Below are 20261 nucleotides of genomic sequence, written 5' to 3'. Positions count from 1 at the left end.
GAGTCCTCCACGCAGGTCAGATCCAGAGTGTCTGTCTCTGCGGGTCGAGTCGTGCGTACAGCGGGCAGCGTGGGGTACATGATGATGGGGCCTCTTTTGTGCTGTTAAAAAGAAAGCAAACAAATTCAGGTCAGTGATGTGCAGCGGAGTCTTGATGCGGATGCACACAATGCGTGCAAAAAGAATGGGGTGCATGATATGCAAATGCAACTGGATTGCAAGGGCACAAAATCTGGGGGTTGCTTGCTTGCGATTCAGTACCCATAGCTACGCGAACGACGCACGAAGCGTGGGGTGTGAATATTCTGAAGCGTGAATACCAGGCTTGTATGGAACAACACCGTCACAGACTTTCGTTGGTCCAAGTCGTCGGTCGGCAATCCTAAGTGGAGGGTCTGGAGACGGTCTCCCATGCAAATGTAGATTCTAGATCATGGCAAAGTGGCAAACAGTGATGTAAACAGTGGGAAGAGCAAGTCGCGGTGGAACGTTTTGATTGATAGGAATAGCTGCCTTGTTACGGTCATCTCCTCATCCTCGTTCGACGCGAACGCCAACAAAATAGAAAGAAAAAAGGTAGGTCCAATCAAGTCTGGTATCTCTGTAGAAGGGAAGAAAAAGCCGCGGACGACGGGTCCTGTTCGCAATCTGGCGAAGAAACCAAACGTGAAGAAAGAAGAACAAAAAGGAGGTGCACAAGGCTACCTGCATGTATCAGTTCGGGTGATCGCAACCCTTGGACAAACATCTCTTCATAAAATATCGCTTTGAAAGGAAAGGGGAAAACCATGCTCTGTCAACTGCCACTGCCCTAGGTTTCCAAAAAGAATCCGTCTCTTCAAACCATCAAGATAAGGACCAATAGGTACTAGAGAAACTTTATCTTCAAGATCATGCCGTCATTTACAAAATCATTGCAACATATGTTTCCATCCAACTATTTGCTTCGTGAATCGATTCGCCGTGTCGGTCGTAAGAATCGCAGGACAAAGGAAAAAAAAGAGACACGCTCGCTACGCTACGCTATGAACAAATTGAAAGCCATACAACCTTTCTGTGCCAAATTCGCTTGATAATAGGAGATCAGACAAAGGGAATAATAAGCAACAATCCAGTGCGTGCGATGACCATTTAGCCATTTTGCCGCCTGGTATTGGAGCGTGAAAGAATAATTGAGAAACAGTGCGTGATGAGTGTGCAATCCATCAGCAACACAAAGAACAAATACAAGCCGCCGTTGATGCATATAAGTATGTTAAATGTTTGAATCGAAAATATGGCGGATGCGATGCTCGTGTGAGCGTTGAAAGCGAAAATGACGGTTGTCCGACCCATTATGCAAAGTAAAACTTCCCAAGAAAGGGACCCCTTGCAAGGGAAAGAAGAGTATGCTAGATAATGCTCGCTGTAAATGAGAAAAGAATAAGAAAATAGAAGGAGAAAACGGGTCAGAATGCTGTGGCGTGGTCATTTAGCCAACACTTTCAGCTTTGGCAACATTGCCGTCCGAGGTGCCGGGGCGAGAAGAAGCAGCGCTCTCCTCAACAATGCGCTTGAACTCGTGAACAACCTCAGGTGCGATCTTGTCCCAGAGAAGGCTTCGAGTGTAGATGTCGGCGGCACTTGATCCCTTACTCTGCTCACGCATGGCAGCCAAGGTTTCAGCGAGGTTGCGACGGTGGGAAGGTTGGGAACCGGGAGACAGGGGGTCACTGAAGTCATCGCTGGCAATGCTGTATCGTGTACGCGAAAAGTCCATCGAGTTGACACTGTTGTACTGGGCGGGAGTGAGCGAGAACAGCTGCTCGTTCTCCTGGTCCTTTGTCGGGCCAGAGAGCTGAGCATGCAGTTGATCCAAGGTAGAACCAGAAATTCCTGCCAACTCGGAGCCAGAAAGCGTAGACTTCATCCAGTTGATGCCAGAGGGAGCAGGCTCGACGCCCGAGACATGGCTAGCGACGACACCGTGTTCGGCGAGAGTCGGAGCGACACCAGCATCTTTGAAAATACTGTCGAGAACAGTGGCTGAGGCGGCACGAACTTCATCAGGCATACGGGGGATGGGTGGGGCAGTGGAGCCAGTGGACTTGCTTGCAACAAATGCGCCACAGAGCAACAGCATAAGCAACAGGCCGGAAGCGCCGGACTTCTCGTCGGCATCCTTGGTTCGTGGAGCGACAACGAGGGCCTGTTCCTGCGGCTGCTGTGCTGCGTTGTTCTGGTCAGGATCGAAGCAATCGTCGACGAAGATGTAGTTATCCCAGTCGTTGTTGCCCATGTTGAGGTTGTCCATGCCGAAGTCAGTGAAGGCAGAGCTGGGCGCGACGGACATGGCGGTGCTGGAGCATTCGAGTCTCTCAGTCAAGACGGAGATCTTCTTTCGCAGCTCACCAGACTCGAGGGTGTGAGAACGGACGAGCTCTTCTTTATCGAACTGAAGCTGGTTCATCATTTGGCTCATCTCGTGACGTTCATGGTACCAAGCCTCCTTCTCCTGAACGATGGAGTTGTACTCAAGCTCAAGACGTTGGAAGTCTTCCTGGAGCTGGCAGAGCTTGTCGGTCCAAGTCTTCTTCTCTTCTTCAAGCTCTTCGGTGTGCTTCTTCTTACGCTGACGAGAGTCAAGCCTGTGCAACTGTTAGCATGAAACGGAGGATAGGGAATGAACCAAATGGACGGTAGCAACCAAATGAGGAAGAACCAGGACCAAATGGAGGTACGTACGCGGCCTGTCTGTTGCGGAGCAGTCGTTTCTGTTGCTTGAGTTCCTTCATATCGTCCTCGTTGGAGCAGTTGGCGATGAGCTGGTCGATGTTCATCAAGTTCCGTTCGGCAGGGATGTCGAACCTGGCGTTCTTCTTCCTGATACCTCCGTCACGACGAGGGGAGAAAGATCTCGGGGGAGAGCTGGGTCTCATGCGTTTGGGACCAGGGCGAGCATCCATCTCTTGCTGGTTGAATGCCATCCACTCGGAGTTGGTGTGGGGAGACAACGGTCGTTCCGGAACATTCGGGGGAAAGACAGAGCTTGGTCTTACGTTGGCCTGCATCGGTAGACCATGATATGGCAGCTGGGAGGGCTGAGGAACGAATGTGGAGGCTGAAGAGTCGAAGTTTCCAGGACCAAATGGGTTCATGGGCTTCGTTGCAGTAGGGGTTCTGGATCCCGAGTTGTCCTCTACGGTCCATGACTGCTGGCCGTATGTAGCGGCTTGGTTGGCAGGCAGGCGGGCGAAGGGGTTGTTGCTCTGCTCAGTGAAGAACGGATTGTTCCCATTGTGATTCACGACAGAGCTGGTGGCTGTCCGATCAACGAATTGACCAAAGGTAGCGTCGTCCCATAGAGAAGTATCAGGGGAGAAGATTCCCTGGGTGCTTGTTGTAGGGGACATCATGGTGGGGGTGTCCAAGATGTTAGCATCCAATGCAGTGCCGTCGTCGAAGGAGAAAGCAGAGGATGGTTTTCTGTCCACAGAGCTCAATGTCGACGAAGGACGATGGAAATCCATGGGATGTGTGTGTGTGTGTGGGTACTGGTGGTATTGTTGGAAGTAAGTGGGTGGTGGGCTCAAGCAGGTAGATGTACTACTACTGAGCAACAGGCGGTGTGGACGAGCCCGATTCGGTAATAGCAGTAGTGGCAGCGATTTTCCCCGCAACGTTGGAAGGGAAACAATACCAAATAATACCAAATAATCGGCGAAGAGTGCGGCCAAAAGTAGCAAGGACAGTCGATTCTCAATCCACGTCCAGGCAGAAAACGATCGAAGGCAAGACTTTGCTCTTGAGGGTATACTGTACGCGTCACAAGAGTAGACGGCGTACTTTGTATAGCAGGGAGATGGTTGTGAGTCTGAGTGGGGAGGGGGAAGAAAAGAGGCGGCGGGAGGGGGGCAGAGCAGGGTATTGATAAGGAAAAGAAGGAAAGGCAGCGTGTGCCGGACGACGGATCAGATCGATTTTCTCATTCGTTGCCCTGGACCTTGTGCCAGGATATCATGCATTGGCAGACTACTGCACAATCGATTGGATGGCAATGCCTGCACCACTCATCACTCTGTAATTCTCCTCTCCCTCCTGTCTGTCTGTCTTGTCTGTCTGTCGGGGGGGTCATCATGGTGGTGGTGGAGGGGGTGTGGTGTGGGTGGACTTGTTTGCGTTGGCGTCGTGGTGGCTCTTCCTTGCCGTCTGTCTCCCAACGCGGGCGCGCACCGCTTTCCCCGACTCTGATTGTATCGTATCTCTTACATGGCTGGCTGTCTGTCTGTCTGCCTGTCTGTACTGATGCTGCCATTCACTCGTTGTCTGGGCCTGGTGCGCTGATTCACGCTTTCCGGCGCCCTGGCACGCACGTCTCCACGAGCAGAGTGGGCTCTCTATACGGATTTGGTACCTAGGGCCATTCCCATATTCCATTGTATGGTACGGCAGCGGGAGCCCGGTGTTGGTGCAATTCTTTTTCTTCTCTAAGAGCCTGCGGCTCGGCCCTTTTCCATAGCTAGGATCCGGCCGAAGGACTTAGGTGCGTGGGTAAGTGGGTAACTGCACTGCACTGTCTCTCTGTGCAGCGTACTTGGCCGAATGCTGCAAGAAAACTGGCAACAGACTCCGTATTCAGCAGTCTCTTTACCATTTCCGAAATGTCTCTGTATACATGTGGACGTGCTATGGGATTATCAAGTCGCAAAGCCCGGCAAGCACGTTGCGGAGATAGAGGGGGCGCTTAGTAGGGAGTACACCTCCCTCCCGACAGTACATTTCCAAATACATCTTGCACTGAACAAGAAGTCACTGAGGCTGGTGACGAGGTTGGCTGTCAGGAATCCTGTCACTTGCAACCCTGAGCCCATCCCATCGCGATGACGGCCTCCTTTGCGACTGTCAGGCGACTCTTTCTTCCAACTTCCCACTTCGTTCGCCCTGTCCCTGTGCTCGCAGGGTCGACCCTCTCAGTCGTTGCTCTTGGTACTCCATCATTGTGTCATCGGTGGAAATGTTCCGACTTTTTCGCGTGACCACGAGTCATTTCACCGCCCATCAAGAAAGAGAGAGAGAAAACCACACCTCCCCTTCCCTGTGTCTCCTCGCTTTGACCTTGCTCTGTGCTATTCTCAGTATTCTCATGAGTATAGGCTGGTGTAAGGTACCGTCTTCGTCTTGTAGCAACCCCAGCAACCCAGCAACACAACAGCCACAGTACAGCCCTTGTCCCACAATCAACATCCAGAAATTCTCGTACCAGCATGAGGGATCATCTTGTCAGCTTTTCCCAATCTATGCCATTCGCTAGATCTTGTCCTTACGCACTCCCAACTTCCCTGCCATCGTAAGGAGACATCTGCCAGGCCTTACCCTGACAGCTTTAGTTTCTAAAATGACAGTACAAACAAGCCTCGTCTCTGATTATCGCAATCGGTGCTGTCTCGGCCAGAGCTTTGTTTTCTTCGTCTTTGTTTGTACGCGCCGCTCAACATGGTGTAACGCCCCAAGCAGCGAATAAGACCATGCCTCCCACATTAATGTTTTTTGTGTTCGCGTTGCACTGTGCTTCCACTTGAAAATTAGGACTCAGCCATACTGCTATTTTCTGAAGTCTCAGGCGGCCGGTGCTCGAGCCGGCATGCAGAAGGCGCCTGCTTTGGTCTGGATCGACTTTACAGAGTGCTGCTGATCTTCTCTCGCACAGTTGCGCGTCGTATGTTGTAGATAGGCCTTCCAGATCCTGGCGCTAGCGGGCACTTTCAGTCCACTCAAATTGTTTAAAGGCTTCATAAGCCCTCTGGTTGAGACAGTAGATGCCCTTTGACCGGACCTCATACCGACGAGGGTAATCACTGCCTCGGAGCCCAATCGCAAGGCGAAGTTACATTTGTCCACTCTTGGAAAGGTGTGGCTGCGACAAAGGCGAGGCGCCCTCACTGAATGGCTGGGGATACCTTGGTGCACCCGGCATCCGCAGAGGATGCAATCTTCAACGTGCCCATTGTGTCTGTAAGGTAGGTGGAGCCCTTTGCCGGAGCTTGGACTGAAGGGATCAATTCCTAGTGGAAGATATTTGCATCAAAATCACAATTGAAGGCTTGGCACCACAGTGCAGTTTTTTTCTTGCTATGAGTCAAAGCAAATGTTCGGACAAGCGTCAAATCACCAAGCATTAACCAGCGATGACTACCATATGTACGGAGCATCTACAGGATACTACTGTAGCTCCCGGCCGGCTATCCTGCTTCCAGTACTGTTGGAAGGTGGATCCCGCGTGCGTCAGGGTATAGCGGTGAAGGGTCGCCAGAGGCCGACGACTTGAGATTTGTACCTTAGGGCTTAGACGATCTATGAGATCGAACATTAGATCAAACATTGAGATCAGATATGTTCCTTTGAAGAATTCAATTTGTCAACTTAGAATTTGCGGTGAGATAGAGATTTGTCCAGTTTCTAGACATTTCGACAGAAATGTAAAGACGCACGCTACCCCTTACTGTGAGCGTTAGCTTGAGACACACCGACAGGACAATAGTCTGCCCTAGGAGCAATGAAAGGATAGTCGCATGCTTTGTCTCATGTAATCTGGGGCTGGTGCAATCTCGTGGCAATAGCGCGAGATATCTGTGGCTGAAGCATACACACAACAGATGATCCGGAGCTCATCACCATGACACGGTGAATGCGTGACAATCGTATGAATGAGCGAAGAGGGGTTATTCGGCCTCTGACCTTGATGCTCTAGATCAAGCTTTGCTATGTGGCATTCAATGGTAGTGTGTTCCCAGTACAGTGACTTCGGGCGAAACGCGGTTCGGTGAGCGCTCTGGCTCGATGAGTGCAGTAGTCGCCCGTTATCGACGTATTGCTGGTCTCAACGAATTTGCAGATGAGTGCATGTCCTGATGAATTAACGCTGCATAGTCAGGGTTCAATTAAGTCCGACTCTTTCCCTAAGTAATAGAACAAGATTTGGAGCAATCTTTTCGTCCACAATGGTTTCGGCACAGGTGAATCATGTATAAAATCTTGAGCGAACAAAGTTGAAATTGTCTTTCCCATGGGTATATCACTCGTGTTGCGCCGCACCAACTTCCTTCTCCTCTCCAAGAAATGGCGAAGTTGCTCTCAATTATCGTGTCATCTTTTTGTCCATCCTGCCTTTAACAGCAGCTGAGAGACATACCAGCGGGAAGCTGCTACCTCTCATCGACGAGAAATCCTAGTAAAACGTGGAAATGTGATTTTCGGGAGTGTGACCAGATATACCATGTGTATGCGGATATCGTGGAGGCTCGGTGTAAATATTTCAAATTCCCTCCTGGTCGTCTCTTGACCACAGCTTAATCGTCCGGTCTTTGCCACCACTGACGATCCAGGCGGCATCTCTTGAAATATCCGTACTGAGGACTGCTCCAGTATGCCCTTTCAACGTTTTGCAAAGCGCCCAGTCGTCAGCGGAGAAAACTTTGATGTTGGAATCGAAACCAGAAGATACCACAAGGGTAGAAGCCTTTTTCGGTCTGTATTCGCCAGCTTCGTTCTGCGAGAGTGTTTGACCGCTCGCAGGTCCATCACTACCTTTGAACCATCGTAGATCAGTTACACCGCCGGTATTTGCGGCGATGGCATTTGTTTCTCGCATGGCTCGAACATCCCAACACCTCATGAAGCCATCTCCAGAACCAGAGAGAAGACGGAAGCCATCTGTACTCCAATCTAGTCCGTAGATTGGCTTAATGTGGCTTTCCATCATGAAAATAACACGTCCACTGCGAATGTCCCAGACACGCCCAATGCTGTCCAATCCTGCGCTCGCTACCAGGGAACCATCAGTGTTGAAGCTTACAGTGTGTACCTCTTTCGAATGTCCCTCTTGAATTAATAACTCTTGCATGGTTTGTACGTCCCATAAACGCCAGGTGGTGTCATCAGAAGCAGAAGCAAGATAGCGCCCAGAAGGATGGAAAGCGATCTTGCATACGCGCTCACTGTGACCTGACAAAGTACCTAAAGGTGTATCGGAATCCAAGGACCAGAGGTTGATTTTGCCCCCTCCGCCTCCGGATGCGAAGTTGATATCTGAGGATGATATTCCACTGTCTGGGAGGGTCGCTCCTGGTACCCAATCGATACCAGAGGTTCGGTCCTTATGTCCTCCACGGTACGACTTCTTCACTTGCAGGTTTGGGACTTCGAGCAGCTGTAGCTTTCCGCCCCAGTTTCCACAAGCAACGTACTGGCCATTAGGGGAGAATCGCACAATCCCCACAGGCCTGTCCGAAGTTTGTGAACCGTACAGATCAATGTCCTGTATGTGTGCTTTGATTTGGTTGCGGAACTCGATGTGTGTTTTGAGTGGTATAGTAGCTTCCTGCCTCTGAAATGCGACTCGCTCTTTCGCACGAGGCAGCGAATAGGTTGCCATGTGCCTTCTTGCATTAAGTAGGAGTTCGGAACCCTGTGTATAGAATTCCTCTTCCTGCTCATCGGTGCCTGTATCTGCATCTTGCATCGCAACATCTTGGTCATCACCGGCGGCTTCAGCTTGATCCGCAAGGAAGGCGCGCAAACGATCACGCCGGTCAGATGGGCCCTCTCCGAATAACGTTATCGGTTCACCATGCGCGCGGAGTTTGGCTTTCACATCACGATCGGCGGTAGGAACTATCAGCTGCGCAGCTCTTCGTTTGCGGTCAAATTGAGAGAGTATTTCGGACGCTTTCTCATTTGCCAATCCAGGAGCGGCGCTGGGCATGAAGTGATCGCGATCGATAGCTGGTTTCATTAGTGAAGCACGACTTTAAGGCTAGGAACCAATACTCACGAACGTTGGCAAGGTCAATGCCCTCCATTGCGTCGCCCTATTGCAAAAGTCCAGTCAGCTAGAATTCACATGCTGCACCACTCTAGCATGGGATTAAAACTTTTGTTCTCTGGGAGCGCATCCCCAACTGAGCAAACAAATGAACAACAGTGCCTTACCTCTCCATCTTCCTCCACGTATGCCTGCCTAGAAGGATGCGTACTCATCGTGGCTTTTTGGCTCTCGCGATAGATTGCACGAGGAACGTCATGTTAAGAGTTGTTTGGATGAGCTACCTAGAATTTGGGGTCGGTCCGAGGTTAATCCGATAGGGCTGGAGACCGGGATGAAACGCAGCTGCAATGCTGGGGTTTGGGGCCGGAGATGCTGATTTGGTAGATGTGTCATATCTTCTGAGGCAGTATTCGGATTACTGCTTCATAAGGTCTGTTTGTGTTACTTGCATTGTATTTGTTTGTGCTTAAAGTTGATTGACAACAGTTATACCCCAGATAGTTGCTAGTGCCATGACGCCAATGGTGCGCCGTGAATCTCCCTGGTCGGAAAGATTCTGTTACTTCATTCCGCTTTTGACACAGGTACGAAATCTCCGTCGCTATGATCAATCCCAGCGATCGTCTTCTCACGATTGTCTAACTCGGCCATTGCTAACTCATTGTCTCCCGCACAAGGTTCTGGCTACGGCCATGTCATTGATTGCCAGTGCATGGAGCGTACCGAAGTCTAGGAGGAGTGGCCTCCTGCTTCTAGGGTTGTCCGTGTCCACATTCGCATCCACCGCCTCAGCCAGAAGTACTCGATTACCAGTCCAACGAAACCCCTTTTCTCCGGCGGTCTGTTCTATCAACAAAGACATATGCGTGAATATTGCAGGAGCTAGATTGTTCCACTCGGCCCCCCTTTGCTGGAAGAATACACCGCAGTTCTCTTATCAGGTCGCCGCTGCATATGCTGCCAAAGGCGATCGCTTCAACGCGAAATCGAACGTGTACACAAACGAGTTGTTCGAAAACATCGAGAACCGCTTGAGCCTCCGAGAATGCAAGCAAAGTAAGAAGAAACGAGATCGGGCGAAGAGTGGACAAGACGCTTTTTTCTACAGCCAGATCGGAACCACGGGAGCTACAGCTTTTGGTGTCGCAGACGGAGTTGGCGGATGGATGGATTCGGGTCTCGATCCTGCTGATTTTTCGCATGGATTGTGCGAATACATGAGTTGCAATGCCAGGGCATGGCCTCAAGGGTCAAAAGGAAGTTCACTACACCCGAAAGACTTACTTCAGACTGGTTATGATGAAGTCATTAGCGATGACAGCATTATCGGCGGCGGAAGCACGGCGTGTATCGCCGTCGCAGAACCCAATGGCAGCGTGGAAGTGGCCAACTTGGGCGATTCTGGTTTCATGCACCTTGGGTTGAATGCAGTGCGGCACTTCACCCAACCCCAGACCCACGCTTTTAATACGCCATTCCAGCTTTCTAAAACCCCCCATCGTATGCTTGTTCAGATGGCTGTTTTTGGGGGGCCGAGCACCCTTTCGGATTTGCCTAAAGAGTCAGATATTTCCCACCATCAAGTGCGGCATGGTGATATATTGGTCTTTGCTACTGATGGTGTTTGGGACAATTTGAGCCCACAGGACGCGCTCAGCATCGTCAGTCGAAACATGGTCGAGTTGGGTGCGTGGAAAGAGAATAATGGAGTCATGGAGGTGGGAGAAACGCTTACACAACTTACTCAAGCCAGAACAGGCCAGAGGGCGGACAGATCATCACTTCAAGCTAGGCTTGCGATTGCAATCGCCAAAGAAGCGAAAGACACGGGGCTTGATACTAGACGAGATGGCCCATTTGCGAGGGAAGTGCAGAAATATTATCCAGGAGAGAATTGGCACGGAGGAAAACCAGACGATATTGCAGTTGTGATTGCAGTCGTCATTGAAGATAGTTAAGCGTATTGATTGGTGCTGTGGGACGATTTGCATACATCACTATTTTGCATTGGTGGAGTTGGAGGTGTTTCATTTTTTTTTTAAATCATCTTTTTTAGAAATATGTGGGAGGCGGTTTTACAAGAGTTGTTTCGGACCATCGCTGAAAGGTTACTGTAATCTACATATAAATCACTTCATTCATTGAAGATGGATTCATATGTAGGTACTTGGGATTGTCTGCAAATATGTCTCGAATGAATCCATGCAGCAATAAGACAACATGTCGATCTCAATCCCTTCCCAACATGATTTTTTTTAACTATTATGCGAGAATTGGTACTAGTCTCGACTCGATAGTGATCGTGTACAATAGTGGTCAAGTGTGAGGATTTAGAACGATCCCCATGTTTACATCGGTTGCTAGGCAACCAGGGCCACGCGAACTTCAGATCCGCACGCGCCCTTTCACTCGACAGCATTCACCGACCACAACTACAGCATCACTACGATCACAGCTAGCAACTAATTCGCACCTTATGTTTGGACATAGCCGACATTCGTTACAACACGTTTGCTAACGCTAGCACATATTATAACCGCCTTTTGCGCGACCGGATCCCAGCAAACCGCGATTGTTGTCTCGAGCAGTCTTCCCTTATATCGCATCAACTTGAGAAATCTAGTTGAAAAAACTTCGTCTCCTGGTACGATCCAAAGGGAAATCGCGCGACCAGTCACAGAGCGCGCAATGGCGACAGCATCCCCGACGCCCGTAGGATACAATGGCGTCGGCCGTATGCGCTCGTCGTCGATGATCCGACCTATGCACCGAAGAGATTCTCCACTTTCTGCCCTGGGTCAATCGCATGGTTTTGCTGCAAATGCACCTATGATGCAGAACATCGATATAGGAGATAGCTCCGATGACGAGATCCCGCAACCAATGAAGCTCAGCGCTTTGACGACGGCTCTACTGGCGCAGAACGAGGTCAACTCCCCCGAGAAGGCCGCAGGACGCAGACCAAAGCTTCGAATATCAAGGAATGGGTCAGGCTCAAATACCCCTGTGCAGGATACTGTCACGCCCGCCCCGAGCTTAAGGATAAAACGGGTTCCACTGAGGGGAGCACCCATGAGGAGACTGAGACGAACACCACAGAGTGAGGAAGACCATCCTCCATCCCGGGATCAAGAGAACCTTCCAATGTCGGTGATGAAGGCAGTGGATCAAAAAGTACCCGATTCAATTATGAAGGTTGCCGATATAAGCCCGCGCCAACCTCTGCAGCCACGTTCACCTATCGAGAGGAATGCCGGAAATCGAGGGGCAGATGAGAAACCTGAAAGACCTGCCCCCCTACAACCTAAAAGTACGAATACACCTCATAGACCCGCACCACCTCCACCGCCTCCCAAGATGTCCGTTTTAGAGACTGCCACTGCTGCCGCCGGGGCAGCAACAACGAAGACACGAGAAAGAAAGAAGAGAAGTGTTTTCTCTGTAAACGGAAAGCATTACTCGCAGATGGATCGCATTGGAAGAGGTGGAAGCTCGGCGGTGTATCGAGTTATGGCTGAGAATTACAAGCAATTAGCCTTGAAACGAGTCAAGTTGGAGGACCAAGACGAGTCCGCTGTTCGTGGGTACAAGGGAGAAATCGATCTCCTGCGAAAGCTGAATAACGTTGAAAGAGTGGTGCAATTGTATGACTGGGAGGTGGACGAGTCGCGGCAAATCTTGAGCGTAGTGAGTGCCACTTATCCGATGTCTTCTTCGGTGTTCTGCAACCTGTTGAAGTCGCAAAAATGTTAGATTTACACAATGCTAACGAACCCTTGTAGCTCATGGAACTTGGAGAGTCCGATTTAGCACATGTGATTCGTATGAAACTTGATTCTGAAGACGCCAGGTTGGACATGAGTTTCACACGCTACTATTGGAAAGAGATGCTTGAGTGTGTACAAGCTGTACACGACCATGACATAGTCCACTCTGATCTCAAACCTGCAAACTTTCTGCTCGTACGCGGACGTTTAAAGCTAATCGATTTCGGCATCGCAAACGCTATCGATATTGACAACACTGTGAACGTACACCGCGACTCTCACGTGGGAACGCCCAATTATATGTCTCCTGAGAGCTTAGAAGATACCAATTCTGGGACGAGGGGTCAGCTTGGTTCTGGAAGCGCAGCGAAGATGATGAAGTTGGGGAAGCCGAGTGACGTCTGGAGTTTAGGCTGCATCCTGTACCAAATGGTCTACGGCAAACCACCATTCGCCCACATCGCCAATCAGATGGCCCGCGTCTTCAAAATTATCGACAGGAGCTATAATATCGAATATCCAGATTTTGGCATTGGCGATGTCAGGGTTCCTGCTGGGCTGAAGCATACTCTGAGTCAATGTCTCCAACGAAACCCTGCCGATCGACCAACAATTCCGCAACTACTTGGCGAACAAGATCCCTTCCTATACCCAGAGAATGCATCCATGCCTCCTTCAGACGACGGGAATGATTTGCGTATTCCAGAAGCTCTTCTTGGACAGATCATCCAGAATGTTGCGAAACGTTTCCGCGATACGAGCAAAGAACCTCCAACAGACGCAGAGATCGAGGCGTATCCCCATCAATTCTACGTGAAAATACGACAGTTACTGGGCAATGAACAACAAGTGGCGCCTCTAAGCCGGTAGCACCAAGTTCTGGTTTTGGTTTAATTATCCTCCACTGTTGGAAATTCTTTTCATTCTAACGACCACGACGTTGATCGAGTGGATTCCATGATCTTATTCGGTTAGCATTTCCTTCTTCAGTTTGAGTTTTTTAATACCCTTGGATTAGTGGGTGGTTCTTGGAAAAGCCCGGCGTTTCGCAGCGAATTGGTTGCACATGGCGCTTCAGTGCTATTCTTTGTTTAATGAAGTTGGAGGTGCTTCTTGTATATATCCTGACAGTGCGGTCAACGTGGACCTAAAAAGCAGTCTGTTCACATTCAAAATGGTCCCTCTACTGCCTAGTGACGTATCTATATTTGCGCAAGAACGCTTCATGAATGTATGAAGTTCCTATAAGCAAGGGATTCCCCTCTAATATGAGGACTCCCAATGGCGTTCACCCCAGCCACTCAGACAGTGCACTCCTGTCAGCCAACAGAGGATTTTCCACTTTCATCTCAACAAGTGCAATTCACAAGAATAAACCTTGCATCGTAACTGGAACTCTGAGGCTGGCAATGGTCCCTATTTAGGGTATAGCATTCAGCTAACTATATATCCCACATCCATATTTCCAGTTCAACTTGTGCAAGAGCACGCAAGATATCATCGTATCGTAACGCCCAATGAAGTGTGAAATCGCCACAACGCCGGTCTTTATGCAAGTGCTTTTTTACTGGTCCTGTCAAATTACACGAGCAGAACAGCGTTGAGACAGCCATCGTTCTCGGGGTTATTGGTAACTTGTGCATAACGACCCCAAACAACCTTTCCACCTGCTGTTACCAGACCGAGTTCGGAAACGTTGACCTCAATGATAGTACCGCCTAAATGTGGTTTAGCAGATGCTACATAAAGACAACGAGCTGGTGGGAAACTTACGAGTCAAGACGCCTAATTGCGTGTAGAGGGGGTTCTGGGGGTTCTTCTTTACGCTAATGATTGGCAATTGTACAGTCACGTTGAGTTCAGGCTATTCATTATTAGTATTGCTTGAGGTGTAGTTTGTTTTGTGCCATACATGTGTGACATTGGCCTTCTTATAACGGAGACCCATGGGGCGAATGAAGCGCTCGCTGTGGTTGCGTTAGTGAATTGATGGACAACTCCTGCGTATTCACTCACTATTTAACAGGTCGTCGAGTGAAACCGGGACCAACGAAAGTCGGCTTGGTCTTCAGAAACAGTTAGTGGGACGTCTTTATCATGTAATGGCGAGTATACATACGATCATTCGCTTCCAGCTCTTCTTCGCAGTCTTCTTTCCGGTCTGAAAGTTGTCAGTATGAGGCTCATGTACCAATGGTGAAAACACGCACCTTGACTACGGAGAACATCTCCTCTTCTGTAATACCCTTGACCTTGGGCAGAGGCACAGAAAACCTCGCTGCCTTCTCCTGCCTTTTTTGTTTGATCTGCGAACTCAAAGCCTTTGCAGACTTCTGGTCCGATCGGTCAAGCAGATACTGCGGCAGAGGCTCCGAAGAGGGTTCCGCCGCTTCATTGCCCTTAACCTTCGACTCCTCCTTCTGGCGGATCTGCTTCTTCATCTGAATCTTCTCCTTCCTTCTCTTCTCAGCATACCTGACTGCTGTTAGTATAGTTCCTCCTCAATGTCATAAACATTGACATACTGCTTAGCCCTCAGACCGCGCAAGTTCTGCGCCTTGTAACTGGCATTGTGACCTTCTCGGGCTTCGCGCTTGCGTTTCCGTTCGTCGTGGTCGAGGCGCTTGCCGTGGAGTTCTGGCGCATAATTAGTATACAGATGAACGCAAAATAGATCGCAAAGCACTTACTCGTCCACCGCTCGATATACTCGTTCTGAGGCATACTTGCGACTGATTTTGTAACTTTTGCAGGTATTGATGAAGTCTAAGCCAGCGGCAAAAAAATATTGGATTCCCCCATGCGCCAAGATTTCTAGTGTCTGTGCACTAGTGGCACGTTCAAACTTCATCTTTCTAGGAAACTCACAAAAAACGACGAGGCCGCAACGCAGCATTGCACCATATCACATATTCAAAATGTTTGCTCAATCGCTCCGGCGCTCGATCCTCGAGACGCGATGTGCTCTCCCTCCGACTTTCCTTCTCCCAATGCGTGCATCCATCACCACCGTATCCCACAGTCTCGAAACCGGCAACGTCCCCGACCAACTCGTTCAATCCGGACAGCATATCTCTAAGGATCTCAAGGAGAAAATTCAAAATCAGGCGTCTGTCAACACGTCGATTCCTCCTTCGTCATCGATCAAACCAACACCAAACGCGCGCGAAGACATCACGAGCACTGGCCTCACACCTTCCATTCAAAGACTCCTCCCACTTCTACACTCCCAGTCTTCACACTACCTCACAATCCACATCCACGGACATCCATACCTGATTACGGAGGGAGATGAAGTTCGGTTACCTTTCCTGATGCCCAACGTTGGCCCAGGAGATATCCTACGGTTGAATCGGGCAACCCACATTGGCTCAAGAGACTACACATTGAAGGCCCCGGAGCCCCAAAGAGGAACAAGGGACGCTGTCAAAAAGACCTTCTACCTTGACGACCGATTGTTCACATGTCGCGCCACAGTGGTCGGTGTTGAGAGCGAGCCAATGCGGTTCATCGAAAAGACAAAGCGGAGGCAAAGGCACGTCAGGACGGTGAAGAGCAAGCATCGTTACACTGTCTTGAAGATATCCGAGGTCAAGGTCAAGAGCCTAGATGAGTATGAAAAATCATTGAAGACACAATGAGCTTCTACATTACGTTAGAGGCCGAGTTCCATGCCATTGAGCAATTGTAGCTTCGCGGATGTACTATATATATATATCAGAAATGTATGATCACTCGGCTTATGTAGAGACGGAGCGCTTATGAAATACAATTTCACATTAGCCACATAACTTGCAATTTGCGAATGACAAAATAAGATGAAGGAGACTAATTCTTGGAGTCGCACTGGAGGAAGAGTGCTACACATGCCGAGTGATGCAGATGCCAGACATGGTTCGAATAGATTGGCAAACATATTGGATTCTATCTACGAGTACCGAGCCTCCCTTTAATAGTGGCTTTCAACCTTAAACCATTCCCAAGCATCATATCGTTAGACATGCATTACAAGAGACTCGTTATAATTTCATGCTTTTCCTATACCACGATGCATGATCAAAATGCATGATAAGAAAGAAACCTCTACCATTGCATATTATGACCTCTTGCTCCTTTTGATTTACTCATCGGCATCTTCCTCAGCCACCTGGCTCATCTCAACCTCCTCCTCGAAAGTGTTCTCGGGAACGGAATAGAGACGAAGCATGGGCTTGTTGGGGTCCTTCACCAACACGTATTTACCCTCATCCATCTTCAGGCACATGTCGACAATAGTGCGAACAATACCCCATCCGTTGTTGAGGTTCAATGCCATCTGGTTGGCGAAGTCACGAGGCTTGTTGGTTAGAACACCAAGGACGACGTGGTCGTTGTTGTTCTTCGGGTTGGTACGGGAGACGAATCTGCGATGCGGTTAGAAATTACTGATAGATATTTGAATGGTGAAAGGAAAAGAACTTACCCAAGCTTCATGGTATCAGCCTTTGCAAGAATGCTCTGCACTGCCCACCTAGCCAACTTGCAACTGTTGTTCTTCATTTCAGTGGCCAAGACAGCACCCCTCTGGCTTGCCAACTTCGTTCGCCAGTCCAAGGCACCGCCGGATCCTTGTGCCTTGTTGTCGAACTCGTTGAGAGCCTTGATGGTCATGTATTGGTCCTCTCCATTGATGTTGTTCTTGACAACGGCGTCCAATTCGGTTCGCACGATCAAATGCAGAGGCTCGTCGTCGCGGTCCAAAGACAGATCGAAACGGCGGTACCTGTAAGCCTTCGAAGCAGGCGGGTCGGTCTCCACATCTTCATTGTAGAAGGGATGCTCATGGGACATATCCAATTTGGAGGTCTTTGACTCCTGAACAACTTGTAGAGGAAACACATTGTTAATGTGTGTAGCCTCCAACATCAAGGCTCCTGGGCTGTTGATGGAGTCCTTGTTGCCTTCTGAGATCTCTAGTGGGGCATCCGTGGCGTTCTCGTTCACAGTGACCATATCCAAGTTGGAGCTGTCGCGCTTGTCGATGAACACTTTGTTGCCTCTCCTTGAAATGACCAGATCCCACGAGTAAACAGACTTGGTGGCACACATCAGCATCGAGAGAATGTTGTCGGTCGCAAAGATTGTGGCTTCATCCTTCTCGGCAAGCTCCTGGATAACGGGATCGCTAGATGTAGTAACATTGTAGGCAGCGCGCTCCAGTACGTTGAGTTTCCGCTCCGAGGTCTTCGCACCGGGTTGCTTGTCGTAGCTCCTGTCGTAGTAGTAGAGGAATCCGTAATCGTCAATATCCTCGCCTGCACCAGTGTCAAGGTTGAGCTTGCTGAGACGAGCGAAGTCAATCTCTTCAAGGACATTCCAGTCTGGCTTGACTTGCACCGAAGCATCCCTATTGCGCTGGGGCTTGTCGTCCCTCCAACCAAATCGCCTTCCGCCCCTTCCACCTCGTCCACCACGGTTATCGTATTGCTGACCGCGTCCTCCAACCTTTTGGAAAGTACCTCCGCGTCCGCCCCGCTGTGTCTGTCCACCCCGCTGTCCTCGGCCACGGAAAACGGTGCCGCCTCCTCTTCCGAATCCTCGGGTCCTTGCTGAAGTTCGGGTGTTGTCTACAACGGAGAAGGAAGCCTCCTCCTCGGCCGCCTGAATGGCGAAGGGGTTGGTCTGTTGGTTTGCGCCATATGCTTGCTGGTCTGTGGGGTCAAGTTAGGATTGTATTTCGCAGAGATTGAGTTATCCCCACATACCTCTGTAGTTTCGACCATACTGCTGGCGTCCTTGCCTATCACGATCCTTGCCTTCGGTCCAGTCTGCCATGCGCCCGAGTTTGTCGGCTTTGGAGTATGGTGCGAATGGGACACCATCGAGCATAGTCTCATTCGACACTGGTGGTCCCCAGCCATCATTGCTGGGAAGCGCAGCGATGAGATCCGAAAGCGAAGCCGGAGCCATAGCTGTTATGTGAGAAGCGGTGTCGCGGGTGTGTGCGAGTAAACTTATACCATCGTGGGGCAATTTCGAACGAAGTCGAACTTTTGGGGTGCGGGAAAATGATGCTATACCGTGTTGGGGTTAGCGCACGACGAGGATACAAGTCCAACCTTCGATGCCAGTGCTAGACGACCTCTTTGGTCCTTTTGCTGTCTACATGCTATACAGCCAAAGTTCAGTGGTTTTTAGACTTTCATAAATATAAAATGGCAAGTTTAGAGAGTCCAGATCCTTACTCAACGAACGGTCATGGACGAGATACTAGTGCACGTCTCCACCCCAGCAACCCGACGAAATGATGAACTGTTCCGCAACCTAGCCAAGGCCTATTACGACTTTGAACCATTTGAACTTCCCGTCCAAAATAGCGATACGAGAGGTCAAACCCAGGAACTTCTCGGTCCAGAGTTTTCTAATACTATATCTACCACACCTGGCCCCGCCCAAGCTCTTACGGATTCACTGAGTCTGTCATGGGTGTCTTCAGCGGATATAGATGCTCAACCGGATGGTGGAGCTCGAAATCGAGAACTCCATATTGCTCAACATTCATTTCCCTCTACGATAGACTGTACGCAGCTCACTTTTGGAATCGAGCAACCAGAGCGAAATCAGACCGGATGGAAAGGCATATCGGATGGATCAATGAAGAAATCTCAAAGCGAGGCGCATGTCGATTCAACTTTTATTGGAAGTCATGAAATTGGATACATTGAAGATTCTCAACTTGCAGCTGCAGCTTTGGAGAGCCAGTTGGATGGGCAGCTTTCTTCTGCTGAAGATGAAATATCTGAGGATGATTCAGTACAACGGAAAAGTTCCCAATCTCCGCCCTCAGAGGAAGATTCTCCCAACTGCGGCGGCACTCTTGATTCGAATGGCTTGAAAGAAATCTTTGCCCCCGAACAAGGCGAGAACTTTGATTATGTTGAGGTTGCTCACACAGCAGCAACATCAAGATCATTCAATTTCAATTCGATCCCCACCGAGGTCTATGCACCTTTTCCAGAAATCTCGATCAACGCTCCCAATAGTCTACCATCACAGATTACTGCATATCTAAGCAATGTCAAGAAGAAACATGAAGGACGTTTCAAGCCATCCAAGATCACGAGAAATCTTACCAATGATGAAAGGGGTCATTGGCTAGTCGAGTGTTCAGAATGGCCATTGGACACCCAATACCAATTTTGGCGTCGTACATCCGAGCATATACGTCAAGGAAGATTGGGCTGGGGCGTTAGCATGCATAGGAATGCTGCTCCAAACTCTCTAGGTAGAATATCATTATACTGTTGGGGCGAATGTGCTGAGCACATTTGGCTTTCATTGTGGTCTTGCAGTGGTGGAGAATTGGTTCATACTCGGTCATCGTGGTTGGACGCTGGGGAAGACATCATCATACGATATATCTAAAGAGCAATAATACCCTCATAATTAGCACAAATATGCATTGTCCTCGAGGATGAGGTTTTCTACCATGGAACACATGGTTAAGGCGCGGAAGGCGATCTGCTATTTTTGGTGAGTTCGGAGGATTGGTACTGATCGGCGCCAATGCCAACGACCAGGGTCCAGCTGAAACATCAGATGCCAAGCGGCAGTCCGCATTCCACATATACATTCTGGAGACGAACATTTCTCGAGCCTCAACAACCCACGGACTCGAGCTCTGTAATGTGAGCTTCGCGACGGGCCCATCA

At 49.6% G+C, this 20261-nt stretch overlaps 9 protein-coding genes across 9 annotated transcripts; 5 read left to right on the top strand and 4 right to left on the bottom strand.

The window, feature by feature from the left end:
- Window positions 1-1471: 1471 nt before the first annotated feature.
- BU24DRAFT_411025 (uncharacterized protein) lies at window positions 1472-3509 on the bottom strand (the record flags this gene model as incomplete). The annotated part of the gene is made up of 2 exons (XM_033526025.1): window positions 1472-2627; window positions 2725-3509. The coding sequence occupies 2 exons, from the start codon at window positions 3507-3509 to the stop codon at window positions 1472-1474; spliced, it is 1941 nt and encodes a 646-aa protein (XP_033381600.1).
- A 439-nt stretch (window positions 3510-3948) lies between these two features.
- BU24DRAFT_233230 (uncharacterized protein) lies at window positions 3949-4695 on the top strand. The gene has a single exon (XM_033522205.1). It carries the CDS (start codon window positions 3999-4001, stop codon window positions 4395-4397), a length of 399 nt encoding a protein of 132 aa, XP_033381599.1. The 5' UTR covers window positions 3949-3998; the 3' UTR covers window positions 4398-4695.
- Window positions 4696-7291: 2596 nt separating this feature from the next.
- On the bottom strand, window positions 7292-9015 carry BU24DRAFT_411024 (U4/U6 small nuclear ribonucleo protein-like protein Prp4; the record flags this gene model as incomplete). Its single annotated transcript, XM_033526024.1, has 3 exons — window positions 7292-8760; window positions 8810-8846; window positions 8968-9015. The coding sequence occupies 3 exons, from the start codon at window positions 9013-9015 to the stop codon at window positions 7292-7294; spliced, it is 1554 nt and encodes a 517-aa protein (XP_033381598.1).
- A 300-nt stretch (window positions 9016-9315) lies between these two features.
- Window positions 9316-10761, top strand: BU24DRAFT_411023 (protein serine/threonine phosphatase 2C; the record flags this gene model as incomplete). The annotated part of the gene is made up of 2 exons (XM_033526023.1): window positions 9316-9387; window positions 9421-10761. 2 exons carry the CDS (start codon window positions 9316-9318, stop codon window positions 10759-10761), a joined length of 1413 nt encoding a protein of 470 aa, XP_033381597.1.
- Window positions 10762-11232: 471 nt separating this feature from the next.
- BU24DRAFT_372504 (Pkinase-domain-containing protein) lies at window positions 11233-13747 on the top strand. The gene is made up of 2 exons (XM_033524504.1): window positions 11233-12490; window positions 12586-13747. Exons 1-2 carry the CDS (start codon window positions 11492-11494, stop codon window positions 13438-13440), a joined length of 1854 nt encoding a protein of 617 aa, XP_033381596.1. The 5' UTR covers window positions 11233-11491; the 3' UTR covers window positions 13441-13747.
- BU24DRAFT_424259 (TGF-beta-inducible nuclear protein-like protein 1) lies at window positions 13698-15321 on the bottom strand. The gene is made up of 8 exons (XM_033528456.1): window positions 15261-15321; window positions 15096-15207; window positions 14781-15045; window positions 14690-14731; window positions 14587-14636; window positions 14483-14537; window positions 14344-14434; window positions 13698-14288 (listed from the first exon to the last, which is right to left on the bottom strand). The coding sequence occupies exons 1-8, from the start codon at window positions 15292-15294 to the stop codon at window positions 14152-14154; spliced, it is 786 nt and encodes a 261-aa protein (XP_033381595.1). The 5' UTR covers window positions 15295-15321; the 3' UTR covers window positions 13698-14151.
- A 126-nt stretch (window positions 15322-15447) lies between these two features.
- Window positions 15448-16356, top strand: BU24DRAFT_424258 (uncharacterized protein). The gene has a single exon (XM_033528455.1). It carries the CDS (start codon window positions 15489-15491, stop codon window positions 16209-16211), a length of 723 nt encoding a protein of 240 aa, XP_033381594.1. The 5' UTR covers window positions 15448-15488; the 3' UTR covers window positions 16212-16356.
- Window positions 16357-16439: 83 nt separating this feature from the next.
- BU24DRAFT_452194 (eukaryotic translation initiation factor 3 subunit D) lies at window positions 16440-18564 on the bottom strand. Its single transcript, XM_033531173.1, has 3 exons — window positions 18315-18564; window positions 17033-18260; window positions 16440-16973 (listed from the first exon to the last, which is right to left on the bottom strand). Exons 1-3 carry the CDS (start codon window positions 18517-18519, stop codon window positions 16691-16693), a joined length of 1716 nt encoding a protein of 571 aa, XP_033381593.1. The 5' UTR covers window positions 18520-18564; the 3' UTR covers window positions 16440-16690.
- Window positions 18565-18701: 137 nt separating this feature from the next.
- Window positions 18702-20062, top strand: BU24DRAFT_424256 (uncharacterized protein). Its single transcript, XM_033528454.1, has one exon. The coding sequence runs from the start codon at window positions 18808-18810 to the stop codon at window positions 19972-19974; it is 1167 nt and encodes a 388-aa protein (XP_033381592.1). The 5' UTR covers window positions 18702-18807; the 3' UTR covers window positions 19975-20062.
- The last annotated feature ends 199 nt before the right edge of the window (window positions 20063-20261 follow it).

Source organism: Aaosphaeria arxii, assembly GCF_010015735.1.
Source record: "Aaosphaeria arxii CBS 175.79 unplaced genomic scaffold BU24scaffold_6, whole genome shotgun sequence".
Lineage (NCBI taxonomy): Eukaryota > Fungi > Ascomycota > Dothideomycetes > Pleosporales > Aaosphaeria > Aaosphaeria arxii.
The sequence above is the reverse complement of the archived record's forward strand: the minus strand, read 5'-3'. Positions and strand labels throughout refer to the sequence as shown.